This window comes from Chiroxiphia lanceolata, chromosome 7 (genome assembly GCF_009829145.1).
Source record: "Chiroxiphia lanceolata isolate bChiLan1 chromosome 7, bChiLan1.pri, whole genome shotgun sequence".
NCBI classification, from domain to species: domain Eukaryota; kingdom Metazoa; phylum Chordata; class Aves; order Passeriformes; family Pipridae; genus Chiroxiphia; species Chiroxiphia lanceolata.
The window spans coordinates 31150757-31167678 of record NC_045643.1 but is presented as its reverse complement, the minus strand read 5'-3'; the positions used below and the strand labels follow the sequence as shown (position 1 = coordinate 31167678).

The 16922-nt window shown below is 45.8% G+C and overlaps 1 protein-coding gene and 1 long non-coding RNA gene across 2 annotated transcripts; both read left to right on the top strand.

Moving 5' to 3' along the window:
• The first annotated feature begins 2636 nt into the window (after positions 1-2636).
• On the top strand, positions 2637-12212 carry LOC116789137 (5-hydroxytryptamine receptor 5A-like). Its single transcript, XM_032692535.1, has 2 exons — positions 2637-3704; positions 11388-12212. The coding sequence occupies exons 1-2, from the start codon at positions 2919-2921 to the stop codon at positions 11718-11720; spliced, it is 1119 nt and encodes a 372-aa protein (XP_032548426.1). The 5' UTR covers positions 2637-2918; the 3' UTR covers positions 11721-12212.
• A 1599-nt stretch (positions 12213-13811) lies between these two features.
• Positions 13812-16032, top strand: LOC116789138. The gene is made up of 2 exons (XR_004357908.1): positions 13812-15066; positions 15865-16032. It is a non-coding gene; the product is annotated as an uncharacterized LOC116789138 (long non-coding RNA).
• The last annotated feature ends 890 nt before the right edge of the window (positions 16033-16922 follow it).

Sequence of the window (16922 nt, the reverse complement as noted above, 5' to 3'; positions counted from 1 at the left end):
CTGCAACAAAAGGATCGAAAACAGTAATCTGCTTGTAAGTCTAAGAGTAGGAATAGTCTGCAACCCGCCAAGGAAGTACCCTCACACAAGAAAAAGACAACCTCATTTGCTGCAGGAGCAGGAACCAATAGATCATATCCTGGCCTATTTGGGCCCCTAAACATGAAACTTCTGCAGTTAGTCTAAGTTTTGCTTGTTTGTATGCAGTCTTTCTTTAATAACCAAGTTAATTCACATTGTGACAAGATCCTTTTAGTCCTTAAGTTCACAGAATTGGACTGACAATTGTTGAAACATTTAGAAGTTAAAAGGCTTTTTTATCTGCTTGTTTCCCTGCCTGCTTTCATGTTTGGCTGCCTTTAAAATGAACAAAGTGTTGTTCAGTAATCCTTTCACTGGCATTTTAAAAGTGGCATTAGCTAACAAAGTGAGACAGAAATTAGGAAGGAGCGATATAAGGCAAAGCATGCAAAGCTGGTTGTGAAGCAGTCACATGCTGCCTGCCAACCCTGACAAATTTTTAGCAGTGTCTAGCTGTCTCAGGTGCTGCTTTAGGCTTAACTTGCCTAAAGTATTATGCAAAGCCTTTTTTTGACAAGCTCTGTCAGATTCTACCTGTTGGAAGCTCAAAGCAAAGGAAGCCCATTCAGCACTCAGAAGTCCTTTTCTCCTCATAATAAAAACTGGTAAGTGATGCAGATAGTCTTCTCTTTGCTGCTGGCTTACACTAGAACACGTCTCAGAATTACTGTAGGAAAGAACAGCTGAAATCATGTTTGCATTAAGGGCCTGAAAAAGGATTTATTTGCTTTATTGTTCATCTGGTGAGTGAAGTGGCATCCAAAAGTTAACCAACAAAACAGCCTGGTTATTCTGACTACAGTCATTGCCCTTAATTTCTGTAATATTTTATCACTGTTCCAGATTCTGAAGTTGGGGACCCCTGAGTAAGACAAGCCGGATTCTGCTTGCTGTTGGTAACACAGTGGTGCTGTGAGAGGTTTGTGTTTTGTCAAATGGTGCTATTTCTTCAGTGAATATGAATGCAAATGAAGAACATTGATTTGAGCAGCATTCATGTAGACAGGACCATTCTGACACAGAAAATACTCCTTCTCTGCCTCAACAATGAGCAGCAAGTCTCCTGGCCCCAAATTCTGCCCCACTTCAGTTTGTGATGTAGGTGTGCTGCTATTTGCAAGGAAATAAACTTCACTGACCTTCTTTGGTCTTATTTACGGATGCTCAACTTCTTCAAATCCTTTCGGATATCTCTCAACAGCACCATATGACCTGGTAAGGGAAAAGAGCTTGTGTTTTTCCACCAACTCACACTGAAATAGTCCTGATCACAGACTATGGGGAAACAGAGAGGGTGAAAATGCTGGTAGTGGGTTGTAAAGGACCCCAGGAATGAAAGCAGGCTGGGATAAAGGATAACTCCCAAATACCTAAGATATAATGCTTTAAACACACTTTAGATATAACACCCAGGTTGCTATATGATCCTATCACAGTACTACAACTATGCCAAGTTGACTTGATGATCTTAAAGATCTTTTCCAACCTTAATGATTCTGTGATTTACTGAGGATGGTGAGGCACTGGAACAGTTTGCCCAGAGAAGTTGCGGATGCCCAATTCCTAGAACTGTTCAAGGCCAGGTTGGATGGGGCTCAGAGCAACCTGGTCTAGTGGAAGGTGTCCCTGCCCATGGCAGGGGTTGGAACGAGATGATCTTTAGGGTCCCTTCCAACCCAAACTATCTGTGATTGTATATTCCATGTGTGACTCAGGAAGTGACAAATCGAATCGCTGTATCTCCTTTATGCTACCACATTGTTAACTTCTATTACAGACTTTAAAAAAGTTTGTGTAATGGGTTTAAAATAATTTCTGGAACATCTTGAGTTTGGGGGGAGTTGGATTAGGGGGTGTTCTGTCACCTCATGGGGGCTGTGGGGAGAAGGGAGGGTCTTGTCACCGCACAGACTGTGGGGACACAGAGACTTCTCCTGTCTGCTCAGTCCTAGTGAGGCCACACTGGCAGTGCTGTGAACAGTTCTGGGCTCCTCAGGGCAAGTTGCTACTGGAGAGTTCAGCAGAGGCCACAAAGATGATGAGAGGTCTGGAGCATCTCTCTTATGAGGAGAGACTTCAGGAGCTAGGCCTCTTTAGACTAGAGGAGACTGAGAGGGGATCTCATTAACGCACATAAATATCCCAAAGGCGAGTGCCAAGAGGACGGTGCCAGACTGGTGGTGCTCAACGACAGGACGAGGAGCAATGGCCTTAAACTAAAACACAAGTTTCACCTCAACACAAGGAAGAACTTCTTTACGTTGAGGGTGGTAGAGCCCTGGAACAGCTGCCCAGGGGGGTTGTGAAGTCTCCCTCTCTGGAGACATTCCAGACCCACCTGGACGCGTTCCTGTGTCCCTGCTCCAGGTGACCCTGCCTTGGCAGGGAGTTGGACTGCGTGATCTCCAGAGGTCCCTTCCAACCCTGACAATTCTGTGAGGAGAGGGAGTCCGGCCGCCTCGCGGGGATCGCGGGGTGAACCCGGGGGAACCGTCACCGTTCAGGGAGCGGCCGCCGCGGAGCGGCTCCGCCACCGCCCCCGGGGCGGCCGCTGGGGCGGGGCGGGAGCGGCGGTGCCGCCCTCCCTCCATCCCCGTGCCGGCTCCTCGCCGTCGTCCCGCGGAGCTTCTCGCCCTCCTGCAGCCGCCTGGGATGGTTGTGAGGAGCGGCGGGCGGGAGCCGCGGGCTGCGCTGGGGCGGCGGCACATGACGGGCGGGCGCTGAAGGAGGCGCGTCCCGGTGCGGGCTCCCGCCCGCCGGCAGCGGGGCTGGGGACTGTGCCGGCGGCCTGGGAAGGGGAAGGGGGAAGAGTGAGGGGTCGAACCCCGGTCCCGGGCATGGCGGAGACTCTGAGCCCCTGCAGCCCACGGGGCCAGTGCCAGCCCGGCATGGGCGCCAACGCCTCGTCTGCCAACGTGGACACCAACGCCTCCTCCTCGGCCGCCCCCGCGCTGATGGGCGGCAGCGCGTGGAGGGGCCGGGAGCCCTTCTCCATCTTCACCGTCCTCATCCTGACCTTGCTGGTGCTTCTCACCGTGGCCACCTTCCTCTGGAACCTGCTGGTGCTGGCGACCATCCTGCGGGTGAAGGCCTTCCACCGGGTGCCCCACAACCTCGTGGCCTCCACGGCGGTGTCGGACGCGCTGGTGGCGGCGCTGGTGATGCCGCTGAGCCTGGTGAAGGAGCTTTCGGCCGGGCGGCGGTGGCGACTGGGCCGGGAACTGTGCCTCGTGTGGGTCAGCTTCGACGTGCTGTGCTGCACCGCCAGCATCTGGAACGTGACGGCCATCGCCCTGGACCGCTACTGGTCCATCACCCGCCACCTGCAGTACACGCTGCTCACCCGCCGCCGCATCTCCAACGTGATGATCGCGCTCACCTGGGTGCTCTCCGCCGCCATCTCCCTCGCCCCCCTCTTCGGCTGGGGCGAGACCTACAGCCCTGAGCAGGAGCGCTGCCAGGTCAGCCAGGACCCCTCCTACACCATCGTCTCCACCGGCGGGGCTTTCTACTTGCCCCTCTGCGTGGTGCTGTTCGTCTACTGGAAGATCTACAAGGCGTCCAAGTTCCATATGGGGGGCCGCAGGAGGAACGCCGTGGTGCCCCTGCCCGAGGCTGCCCAGGTAAGGGTGGGGATGGGGAGGAGAGCCCCTGCTCTCTCCCCCAAGCACCCGTGATCGTCCTTCTCATCTGCTCCCAGCCGTCATTCCTTGCGCTGGTGGTTTCAGCACAGTGAGAAGGCTGCCAGGTGTCCTGGGGGTCCCGTGGGAGTTTAACTCTTTTACAGACTGGACGTGAGCAGTAATTAGCCAGTCGAAAAGCACCACTCTTGGAGAAGAGCTTTATTCTCAGTTTCCTTGTGTGTCCTAAGAGTGAGAAACAGGTACATTTACTGCCGTCGGGAGAGCCATTTAAGAATATTCTCTTTGTTCTGAATTTGCCATTCTTTGGGGGTTTTTTCCTCTTTATTTCTTTTTACAGTGTTAGTGGGGTAAACAAAGACATAAACAGACATAAAGAGATCCCTAAGTCCAGTAAGTAAGAGTAAATGCATGCATATTTTATCTACCAACACAGACTTTGTATCAGTATCTCAATACGTATCTAAATACATTTTAATAAGCAAATTATGCACTTCATTGTTGTGCTTGGGCTGTTTTTCCTTGAATACTGCTCACTACATAGTGTTAAAGTAATGAGCAATTAATTGTTTCTGGTTTTAAGTAACCTCCTGTCTTAAAAACCATGTCCTTCTTCTTATCCCAGAGATTGTCTGTAATCTCGCAGTGCCTTAGTCGTGTAGAGATCTCATTCATTGTGGGGACACACCTTGCTGACAGGAAAGCTGTGTCTCTTCAGAAGGGTTGGGGTTGGCTCTTTGTGTCCCGTAAGTCAGGCTCTCTGCATGATCATGCTCTCAACCATGCCATGGCACCAAAGTGCTTGGCAATGCTCTCTCTAAATTCTCCCTGCTTTCTGTCACATATTCTTACTCTCGCTTCTGCCTCAGGAAAAGATTCTTTATGTTTTTGTGATTTCCTGTTGTACTTGCTAAGTCCAGTCCCTTCCCAATAGCAAAAGATGACCTGTGTGGATGTCAGAGATATCTAAAGAGACATGGAACATTTCTGTTCAATTTGGGCTAATCCTGCAGGGCCTCACTCCTCTAACTTTGATTTTGAGTCCTGGTAGGAAACACGTTATTATGGTCAGAAATAGAAGTCTGTAGGTTGTGTCCCCAGATTCTTGCAAGAGATAACAGCACTGGTAATTATATGTGATTAGACTTGCAGATTTGGATTGTAATGTCTTGGAGATATTTTTAATATATATTTGTTAATTAAGGTGTCTTCTGTGCAAAAACATAAAATGTGTTAGAAAACTTGAGAATGTCTCCTCTAGTGGCATTCTTTTCTTTTTTTCCTACGATCTTCACCCCCTAGTTTGCACCAAATTTCTGTCCAAATTGTTATGAGTATGAGGAATGTGTTGCTTAGAGTTAATGTATAATCTTTCCAAGCACAACAGCCAGCTGATAGTTGCATGCTGTGTCTTTTACATACACACATACACAGGACTACTTGTTTGGCTCTAAAATTCTGGGAAGCTAAATGAACTGAGGCGTTGCTGCTTGAGCTGATCTAGAGACATTTTGGTATGTCAGTTTTGGCAGAAAAAAGTCTGGCTCCTGATTGTCACAGTTGTGTCTGCAGAAGCCTCTGCGTGAGCCCAGCATGGGTGGCAGGTGAGTGCTTTTTGCTGATGCAGTGTCTGGGAGCTGGTATAGGCTGTACTGACAGAAGAGCTCTGTCAGTGTGAGCTGACTCCCCATTTTGGAAAGGTTGCCAGCTGTTTACTCCTCACCTAAAGGAAGGGCTGATGCCCAGGTGTACATGTGCTCATTTAATGAACCCGTGGATCAGGGGAGCTGGCATTCAGGATGCATTTCTTCTCAGTTTTCTTTCTAAGAGACTGAGACCTATTCACTGAGTTTCATCCTGATTTTATTTAAGCTTATAAGCAGGATCCATCACACCCACAGGAAGAGTAGCAGTCTCCCAGTGAATTCTGGATCTTCAAACGCAACACGAATGTTCCTTTGGCAAAACCCTTTTTTTTGTTTTAACCTGCAAACACAAGAATAACATTGCCAGGATATGTTGCAAAGCTGGTGAGGTGATCCAGCATTGCTTTTCCACATGCAGAGGTGATCAAGCTGTCAGCATCAGCTCTGTCCTTCTCTCTGATGGGGCAAGTTCTGTTCCATATCTCTTGGTTTGCCCATCAGCTCACCCTAATTTACCATTTCTTTCTCCCTTAATGCCTCTCCTCCCTCTGCTTTCTTTCATCCCTTCCCTCTCTGAGAATGCTCACCTGTCATGCTCTCCCTGGCAACATTTTCCTTCTGTCACCCTTACTCTGGATGTGGATTGCCCTCTGCATGTGTGTCAGTTCTCACTTCAGGTGCCCTGCACTATCCGAGGAACATTAGAGGGGTTTTTGGCAGAAGATGCCAAAGGCTAGAAGTGCTTCCCAGTCTGGAGGTGAGGAATAACAGCAGCAGTAGCAGATCCCTGCTGGGAGAGACGTCAGTGTTGCACTCAGGAATTAGCTGTCTGGTAGCACTGGATTGGAACTGTGCCCCATGGCTGAGGTATAACCAGCTGGTTAATTCTGGCAAGTTTAAGGAGGAAAAGGTTTGAGTTCATAGTGCTGATGGGCCAGTAGAGATGCCTTGAAGAAACAGATGCACCAAGTAGAACGATGATGGTGTTATATATATATATCTATGTGTGGGTGTGTATGTATATGTATATTTATAGTTACCAAGTAACTATTTTAAGTAACTTTTTGGTTAAAATCGTACTTGTGTTTTTGAAAAATGCTTTTTAAAACCTTCCAAAAAATCCAGGTGAGGGATATGGACATGAAACATCTGGGGTGCTTCTAATTTTAATGAGAGCTTGTTTCTTGCCTTCCCTTGAAACAAAAAAAAATTGCAGAATTGGGATCCTAAATTAAGCTGAGGCTCTTATAATTGTTTGCTTGCTAGTTATGAAACTCCTTAAAAAGTGAATTCTGCAGGCAATACTGATGTGGGTGATCCTTGTAAAAAACCTAGTGACATACCATCACTGACAGAGAGCTATGCTCTGTCACACCTTCTTGACAGCAGGTAATAATTTCCTCTCTAAAGAGTCCAGTTGAAATAAATGAAACTGCTTGAAAAGCAGCAAGTACTGCTGGATAATGCCCTTTTAAATCAATGAAGTCCCTTGTAGCATAGGCTTTGCCCAGGAAAACCATGGATGACAGAATCTGAATGTCTGGATTATTTACAAGTAGCAATTGCAAAGTCAGGATTCAATTTCTATGTGAGGAGTTAAAAATAAAGTTCCATTGATGGTTGGGCATTTTTTAGTTGTTGTTTTGTTTTGTTTTTTTTTCCTTTTTTCCTCTTGAAGTACTTGTATAAAAAATGAGGCATGATCCAAACCTTACTGTTCTGTGAGAGTCCTTCCCACTTTACACAGTATCAGGCCCAGAGCTCCAGCAATGCAATGTTATTCTTCACCTTGGCCCCCTCCAACTCACAATGTGGGAGAGAAAACAGATTTTCCTTCTCTGAAGGGGTCACAGGCCTTCCATTTCTTATTTCTTCTTCTGACTGTACAAATAGAAAAGATGGGTCAGGAAATGAAGTTCAATTGCCTGGAAGAGTGGCAGCAAATGTCAGATAGAAGCAAGGTGAGGCAGGAAGCAAAGTGGAGTAGCTAGTGGTTTCCTGGCAGAAATAGAGAGTTATTCCTGCTTGCAGCAAAAGAAAATCCTGTGAGAGAAAGCACGTGTTTTTCTCCCTATCAAATGAACTGTTTGTCTTATTGGTGGAGCATCCAAGAAAGTGTAGATGTTCCTATATTTTGATCCTTTCCTATGCATTTCAATTTCTTGTGTTCTTGTTCAAAGAGCAAGAAGTGCCAAAGCTGCACTGAGGTAATAATGACCTTTGCTGAATCACACTGTAATAGGCAAAACTCTGAATTTGTGGTAGAAAGCTAGATTTGATTGAAGTTTATCTTTACTGTTGTTTTGTTATTGCAGACCCTGGAGGTACAGGACAAACACACAGATCACCTGCCACGAAGGACCAGTAATAGCAATCATTAAAGCTATAAGGAACATTTTAAATCAAGGGATTTTGTCAGAAGCTCCTTGGTAACATGTTTTCTATGACACTGCTAGTAACATAGGAATTGGGAACATACAGCTCATGAACATGTAGCCATTTAGTAGTAGTGATTCACTGGGAACAGACAAACAAGTGAAGTGGCATTGAACTGTAACTGCTGATCAATGTAAAGAAGAATAAATTCTGAAACTAAAACCAAACTCCTTTGTGTCTGTAGAAGAATTTGTACTTGAGATCTCATTTCCTTCATTTACTCTATTATTCTCCCTGGAAAGCAGTCATCTCTGCACTTCTCAGAGCTGTTGTCCTGGAAATAACAGATTTTATGAATGCAGAACCTAATTCTGGCCTCAGAGTAGCAGTCCCTTCATACCAGCTATTTCCCCACTACTCCTGACTCGTAGATCCTGGAGCAGTGCCTGGGCAGATGGAGGGAAGTCAGTGCCCAAGGCATAGTGTGCTGCTGAACACTGAGTGAGAACAGTGTTCAACAGCGCAGAAATGTTCCCAGATGAGAGGTGTCCCTGCTACAACCCAAACATCTCCATGGACTGCTTTAATTTACAGCCTGGGACCACCTTTTCCACTGTCACAGCCTGCTCATCAGCAGGCCTAAAACGAGCTCGCCCCTCATTTCACGTGGTGCAGGGATAATTGTCAGGTATTGTGGCTTATGTTAGAAACTGGAGTCATGCAAAGCCCCCAGGATTGGCACTGAGAACTGCAGATGTGGTATAGCCAGAGCTGTGTTTAGTTCAAGTAAATCACAACTGGCAGGGCTGGAAAGCAGCCACGTAATCTTTTGACCTGTGCTCTTGTTCAGACAAAGCCAAATTAAGGTGGATTACCCTGTGCTTGCATAAGGGAGGGAATCCTTCAGCACAGCTCCCCTGCCAGCACTGGGCACCCCAACAGGACTTGCCTGCAGCAGCCTAATTTACCTTCCATGGACTTTGCGTGGGTTGCCTTGTAGAAAATATCTGTAACAACGTGGTCTTGGGGGCTGATAGCAGTAGTAAAGATAATCTTACACCAACCAGGCCAGTGAGATGAGTCAGGCCTGCAGCAAATCATATAGAGAGCAATAAAAATAAAATTAAAAAAAAAAAATAAAAAAATGAAGTGATAATGAAAGGTTGGACTTCCCCAGCTTTGCGCTCTGCGCTGATACATATTTTCTGATGTGAATGGCACTTCTGATTAAATCTGTGTTTAACCTTAAAAGCCTGTTGGGCTCATTCCCTGAGGAACAAGCCCCCACAGGAGAGATGAGGTGCTGGAGGTCCTGCAGGAGGTGTGGATGGTGACCGGGCAGGGAGGGAGCACTGGTGCCTTTCCAGGGCATAGAGCACAGGAGTGCTAAGCACGGGGCCTCACTAGAAACCCTCTGTAAATTTGGGACCCCTTTGCGGTGGTACAAGCCAGGAGCACCTTGGCCAGGTCTGCCAAGTGCAGCGCTCCTGCTGGGGGCTGGCCCTTGGAGCAGTGCCCTGTGCTGGGAATGCCCGGGAGGCAGGTGGGGTGGAGGCTTCTACACAGGTCCCAGCTTGTCTGTTGAAGGCACAGACTGAAAGACCTCGCTGAGCAAGAATACTAGTTAACCTTTTCAAGAACATTTTGTGTATCCTTTTCAAAGGATTTCTTATGGAAAATTGAAGCAAAATATCTCCAGTCTGCCACACGGTTACTTAATGGAAGGTTCCATGAGAGATGCCATTATTTTTCTTAAAGGACTTGACTACTATTTTCTCTGTTATTATTACTGTTAATACAACATTATTCAGAAGTCTCAGGCAAAACTAGTCAAAAAACAAATGAAAAAAGAGCTGTGACAACAGAGAAAGTAGAAATTACTTAGGAAGGTAACTGCTGTCCTGTAATTTATAAAACATATCATGATCTATTTTCACTTGCTGTTTAGTATTCAGAGGCTGGATCGAACAACCAGTGAAGTTTGTAAAAGCTCCTTTGACTTCAGTAGGAACTTGACCAGGCAGTAAATGCTGGCTTCATTAGGGAAAACACCTGAGGACTGTGATATTTTCTATCAAAATAAATAAAAAGAATTTTTTCTTAAGACATGTAATTAAGTGATAAAAGGGTTGCTGCCACTAAATTCTGCAATTGAGTCATAAGCCTTTTAAAACCTGAAGTAGCAAAAAGGCTCTGATTTGATGATGGCACACTGCAAGCTCTATCTTTTGAGCAAGAGTTGAAGGTTAAGCACAGTACCAAACTGTGCCAACGCTATTGACAAAGTCCTTTGTGTGGCTCTTCCCAAGAGGCACACCTATGTAACTATTCCTCAGGGCTGAGACATAATCTTTCAGGGTTGCTTGTCACAAATTTGTCCTCGTGTCATACATTCATCCCCTTTTGCAGAGTGTGATTAAGGATGTGCAGAGCAAATCCTTCTGCAGACAAATGGTGTGATCCTTGCTACATGAGGGGTGTCCCATTTTAATTGTCAGAACAGATGTGATTTTCATTTTCCTCCATTATTTGCCTGCGCCCATAATCTGCTGCTCTTACATTCTGCAGTCATGTCTCGTGTCTGGGGGTGCAGACAGGGATATCCATCTTGAAGAGTGATTGTTTAGCCATTGCCAGTGCTTCCCTCTCTGAGTTGCCATGCTCATATTAAGTAGAGGCCCTCCATCTGTTATAAAGCTTGCACAAAGGTGGCACATGCCTATGGAATATGTAGTTAATTTAACAACAAACCACCCTTGGAGTGGTGTCAAAGTCTTGCAGTGCCTGTGGATTATCACTTAGGCAAATTTTAGAGCCTCAGGTCGCATCCTTAAACTGCTTCTTTTATGGCACTGTCCTCATAACTGTAGTGCCTAGAAAAACTTTAATATTGCAGATACTTTAATCTTCAGATTAAAATCACAGGGGAGTATTTTTTTCTGGTTAGACTATAAGCACATTAATAACTTGTGTCCAGAACCTGTTTGCCACAGTCTCAGTGCACAGCTGACTCTCCCACAGAGAGACAAGCAGACAAGAACTGCTGTCGACAACCTGGAGTAGCTGAAATGTACTCCTCTCTTGTGGAACTTGTGCTGAAGCCGGAGTTTGAACTGAAGGCCAGCTGAAATGGTGTTTTTCTGGCAGTGGAGTATTTTTTGAGAGAATACAGAATCACAGAATGGTTGGGGTTGGAATGGACCTCTGGAGATCATGTAGTCCAGCCCTTCTGCTACAGCAGTTCATCTAGAGCAGGTCTAAAGGACCCTGAAGGTAATGTACAGCATGAGTCTAGTGTAGGGATAGGCAGAAGGTGCATGCCTTTGTTAGCCTGCCTTAACAACCTGATTTCCCACTAGGTATCAAGGCATCCAATAAATGAACTGAAAAAGAATCCCACAACACACATGGCATCAGTTACTTTTTATTTAGCTCCGTTTGTCAGTCACACTTGGCAGCTTTTCCAACATAATGAGAAGTCTGGTAACTTTGGCACTCAGGGGCATTTTCTTTCTTTTAATGTGGAAAGAATGAAGTTGAGGCCTTTTGTGGTAGGTGCACAGATGTTCTGCTGTCACTTAGTAATAATACTTCACTCAAACAAACTGTCTTGGTAAGAAACCGTGTTTGCTTTTGTTTTGAGGTGAAGGAAACTTCGCATGAACCACAGATGGTGTTTACAGCTCGTCATGCAGCTATCACTTTCCAGACAGATGGAGAAACATGGAGAGAACAGAAAGAGAAAAAGGCAGCTCTGATGGTTGGCATCTTAATTGGAGTTTTTGTACTGTGCTGGATCCCTTTCTTCATCACAGAATTAATAAGTCCCCTCTGTTCCTGCAACATCCCACCCGTCTGGAAAAGCATCTTTCTTTGGCTTGGCTACTCAAATTCTTTCTTTAATCCTCTAATTTATACAGCATTTAACAAAAATTACAACAATGCCTTCAAGAACCTTTTTGTAAAGCAGAGATAAAAGGGGACACAGGAGAAAATCATTCCTCTGTTGCATAATATAGAGATTTCTTGAGGGAAACATGCCTGTGATATGTACAGGTTTCATGCACAAGAGCTACTCAAGGGGATTCAGGAACAATGAGAAAGAAGATGGAAGATGTTTGGATATAAACCAACTGACAGTTTACAGTTCCCCCTTGGAAATACATATGTGCTGCTCCAGGGTTTGGCAGAGAAGATGGAAGCAGTGAATACCTCCCGTCTGCTCTTGGAATCAACATGTGCTGAGGTCTAAAGCGAAGCACTGTGTGTGTCTGATACCATGACTGTCAAACCCAACACATCTGATCTCATCCAACCTACACGTGCCATCCTGGAGCTCTCTCATCATTAGCAAAGGCAACAGTGGGAGCTGCTAATTGAGCAATACCAAAATGTTTGTGACAGGGGCAGGATGCTGCTTCATTTCTGAGATTTATTTGGAAGGGAATAAACATGATGTATTCAATCAGTCGTCGAGTTGATGTGTAATTAAAATGGATGATTAAGCAGCTCAGAAACATGCCCTGATATGATTGAGGGGCTGTGTGTGCTCTAGTAAGCAGTGTTTGATGGGCAGACTTGGTGAAACATGGCTTGGCTGTGTCCCCTAGAGTCCCCTGGGAGTGAAATTTTAGAGCCAAATGTAAAATTATTCAGAACTCCGAAGGACGTGCTCTCACTCCTTGCACAGGAGGCGGATCTAGCCTGGAGTTTTCACCTGTGTTGCACCCTTACTCTGCAGGGCTCAGGCTCTCCCTGTTTTATGAAACCCAGGTGAGCTCAAGATAGACCCCCAATACCTCCAAGTGAACGGGGACTGGATGCATTATTGTTTCATGCTACCAAATAAGTGAGCATGTCTGTGTTACAAACAGCAAACATTCTGTTCAGTCACCAGGTTGGCTGGCAGCAGCGTGTGGCTGCTTGGCAGTGGTAGGTGAGTGTCTGCACCATGTCTTGCACCATAAGTCTGCTCATCACCCTCCCTGAGTGAAGTCCACAATTTGTCAGCTTGCATTAACTACCTCCTGCTATAAGAAAGGTGTTGATGCCATCAGGTGTGACTCCCCAGCCCCCAAAGTGACTCAAAACCAAGCCTTAAATTGTTATTCCAAGGTCTAACAAACACTCCTGTCTACCAATATATACATAAATAAATGAAGTATTTCCTTGCATGCTGCAAAATCTATCTCACTCCATATTGTTCCTCTAGTGGGTTTCACTTTCTCCCCTGCCCCGAGGGGGAGAGCTGAGAGCATCTCTGAGTGTTTTTTGCATGGCAGCTTTTTACTGACGCAGAGCCCCGGCACCCTCTTCCATCTCCTCCTAAAGCTTCCTTAGGTACTGTAAGGGCAAATCATCATAGCTCTTATGGAGCTGGGCAGCGTCACAGCTCCTTCAGAAGCTGAGGTTTGACCTTTCACACTGCCCTTCTCTGCCAGTCTTGTATTTTCTGCTGCTTAAGCAAGCCTTTGGTTCAAAGCGTACCCTTGGGCAAACACAAACTGCACAGGGTGACTAAAGGTCAGGAATTTCAGCTCCAGCAACCTGCACCACTGGCATTTTCATCTCACTGCAGCACATCACACTCAGCCTCATCTCTGACAGATACCGACCCAATGGGCATTGACACCGGTGCTGAGCATGAAGCTCCTACCAAAGCCTTGGTATCCTGGCAGTCTCTCCAGGCAATGGCAGCCAAGTGTGTTTCCATAGCCAGGGACTGACGTCCTGGGCAGCCACGTCAGCGAGGTATTATCAAGTAGCTCGTGTGTTCTGAAAAATAAAACGATGCAGCCTTTACTTCCTTAAATTTAAAGCAGAGTCAGACTTTAAAGAGTTAACTTTAAAGGTAATCTAGTGCATCTTAAAGTGATTCATGTATCTGGTGATGTCAAATTGAGCTTAGTGTCAGGTATATTGGCAACATAGACCCAGGCATGTTCCTGCTCTTTTCTAAACAAGTGATTTAAATAAATGCCATCAAAGCACATGTTCCTCCAGCTCCTGAAGTGAGCCTGGCTGTATCTCAGGAGCACAGTGTGTGGTGAGATCAGACACTGCTGTACTTCACAGCTGCAGTGCTGTGACAGTCCAGTGTGACCTGCTGTGCCTGTAGCCACAGCCACCTGTGTGTCTTGTGCTCCTGCAGATGGTGCTTCTCCTCTCAATTTCAGTGGAAATTCAGAAATTTTAATAACCTAGAATTTCAGAGTTGTTAGATACTGGCTCAGACTTAAAGCCAATTTAAATAACTTTCCCTTGTGACTCTCAACTTGCCTGCATTTGGAATAGCTACCATTTAAACTACTGTTTGGAGGCTTAATTAAACCAGAAGGAAGACACATATGTAAGAGACTGAAAGTTACTAAAACCCACAGGCCTCATTCAGAACCATTCACAAATTTTTCAACTCAATCAGATTTTTCATGTGAAAGAAAAACTTTAAAATCCAAACAGATGACATGGAAGGAAGAAATGAAGAGGTCATCTTGAGCTTGTGTTAAAAAGCATGCAAATCTCCTGAAGTTTCTCATAATAGCACTTTTGCCAAATTTCAGTGCCTGTACCCCCTGTGCCTGGTAAGGCAAGCCATTACTATCACACAAATCCAATGCCAACCCTGCTGCACTGAAGTTAAGGCCCATCACAGTGTGTGGCTGCAGCTGCAGCAGTGATACTCACATTCCAACTGTCCGTGCCAGCTGACCGGAGCAACACCCAGCTCCAGTTATGGCACAGGAGCCCTTCCAAGATACAACAGGTTGTAAAGGTACATTTTACCATGGCTTGGCAGCTGGAACTTGGGAGAACACCACAGAGCTGTGAGGTCACTGTGCAGGTCAGTGCAGCTGCACAGCTGCACAGGTATTTGCTGCAGACAGAGATGCAGCAGGGTGCCCTCAGCGAGCAGCAGAGCCGGGAGCAGGGCACTGACGCAGCACAACACAGCTCTCCGCCTCCTCAGGGATGAATTTAGCTTCCTTAGGAGGCGAGTCTGAGCCTCTGCAATTTTGCTGTGAGAAGTTCTGAAGATAACGAGCTGGTGCTCTGCCCACCCAGGCATCTGTGACAGCAGTGAGTGCTACAGTGACAGCAACCAGCCGGCTTTGAATGCACCCAGAGGCGCCGAGGAGCAAGCGGGGCTTTCACTTCACTGCAGTGGCTTTAGAAAGCTCTGAACGAAATCGACTTCCCACACTGGCTCTAGATGCAGACTGCATTTAGGAGAGCAGCAGCACATGTTCAGGGTTTAAAATCCTGGGGTTTTAATGGCATGGAATCTGAGTTTAGTGTAGGGAAAAGAAATACGTTATCTGGAGGTACGGCCTCCTGCTGGGTGCTGCTTCCCACCCAAAGTCAGAAAAGGCGTTCCCATCCCCTGGCCTCCTTGCACAGCAGGCCCAGAGCTTTACCCTCCCATTTGTGTACCAAACCCAGTGACCTGGTACAACAGGAGACTAACTGATGGATAGTCATCAACCCTGATTAAAAAAATTTGGAATGTGGATAATATTTTACGTCCCTTGGTACTTTTATTTCTGCGATTAATTATTCTCCTTATTAAATCTTGCAACTTTATTTTAATTGAAAAAGGAGTAAAATCAAGCATGCAAAGGATTCCTCTTTCTGGCACTTAAGCATTAGGGTTTAGATCTGACATTATTGCTGTGCAGTTATCCCTGGCTTCAGGATGGACCAAAGAAAATATTGAAAATACAACTCCCATATCTTGACTATCCAAATAGAAAAAAAAAAAGCAGCTTTATAAAGGAGCATCATTTTGCAGAGTTTAGACATATGGTAATTTATTTCCCCAAATAGAAGCTGCCAATTTAGAGTACAGCAATCATCTCTGCTTGCACACAGTGGACTACTAGTTTTAAACTTTGTTTCCTGACACTGAATGTGCTCTTAGAAAACCCCACTGGAGCCAATTGCTCAGCAGAAGGGCATTGCTGCCTCCTGCAGCAAGGCTCTGAGAACCCTGCAGCAGCTGTATTGAAATGAAGGCCTAAGTTTGTTGTGCTGTTGGAGTCCAGACTGTGCAGAAATGAAAAGGCTTTGGAACATGAACGTGAACAGAAAATGCTAATAACCCTCTATGCTCCTGTCTCCAGGAAACCTACATCCATGCTCCAGCCTCCACAACGGAAACTCTTCAGTAATTCACTGCTGTACCCAGGAGTTGCTGATCTTCCAGCCATTCTCCAGCCTCTGCTCCTGAGTTCACACCGGCTGCAGCCAGGGCTGTGCAGGCACTGCACAAATAAACAGGCTGGAGTTCATACATTTTTAAGATAACAGACTATCCTCAGAGTATGTCACCCACCACCCAAACGAGCAGGATTTGTGTATGGCCCTGTCATGTGTCCTACTTACAAGCCCAATTTAGCAAAGCTGCTCTAAGGGGGTGGGTGCCCCAGCCAAGCACAGCTCTCCAGCTGCCTGTTTTGCTACACAGAGGGGGACACGGGAGAAGTAATAACACCCTTTCTCTCATGCAAGTAATTTTATGTTTCTAAAGAACTTTCAGCAAAGTCTATGTCCTGGGTGGCTGGGTGTGCCCATAGTGCCTCTGGAGAGTAAAGAGTGCAACATGGCAACTTGCCACAGAGTAGAATGCTTTTGGTGTCATACATTTCCTCCCCATCAAACACTGGTTGACTGAGGAACCTACACACTAAGGTCACACTTCAATAAGCAGATTTTGTCATAAAATAAAGAGGAACAAGGGAAGAACCCTTATAGAAAATACTGGTTACATTTAAACTTGCTTTCAGAGATTTTCTTTATTGACGTGAGAGGTGACTAGGTGCAGTACTCCAGTCGTTGTGATATACTGTAACAAAAAGATTGTCTGGATTTTGTCAAGTGTGTGTCACTGATTCCACTCTAAAAAGATGCTTTACAAGTGCACTTGAGGAAGTGCATTTAAAGAGAGCTGTCACCATCTAAGGTAAGTGTATGCCTGAATTTTAGAGACTGTCTCAGCTTCTGAAACAAAGGGCAGACTGACTTTCCAGCAGTTTATTCATCAGTATATCAAACTAATTACATTTATTGGAATGCAAATTAAAGCTCTGAACTGGCTCTAGCAAATAAAAAGAAAAAGGAAGTTTTGCTGCAAGTCCTGTAAATGTTACTTTACAAGTCTGGTAACACCAAATGAATTCAG

What these genes read in the sequence shown, in the direction of transcription:
- LOC116789137 (XM_032692535.1), top strand. Translation starts at nt 2,919, where the DNA reads ATGGCGGAGACTCTGAGCCCCTGCAGCCCACGGGGCCAGTGCCAGCCC. An exon ending in CCCTGCCCGAGGCTGCCCAG is followed by an intron (nt 3,705 to 11,387) that starts GTAAGGGTGGGG and finishes TTTTGTTTTGAG; the next exon opens with GTGAAGGAAACTTCGCATGA.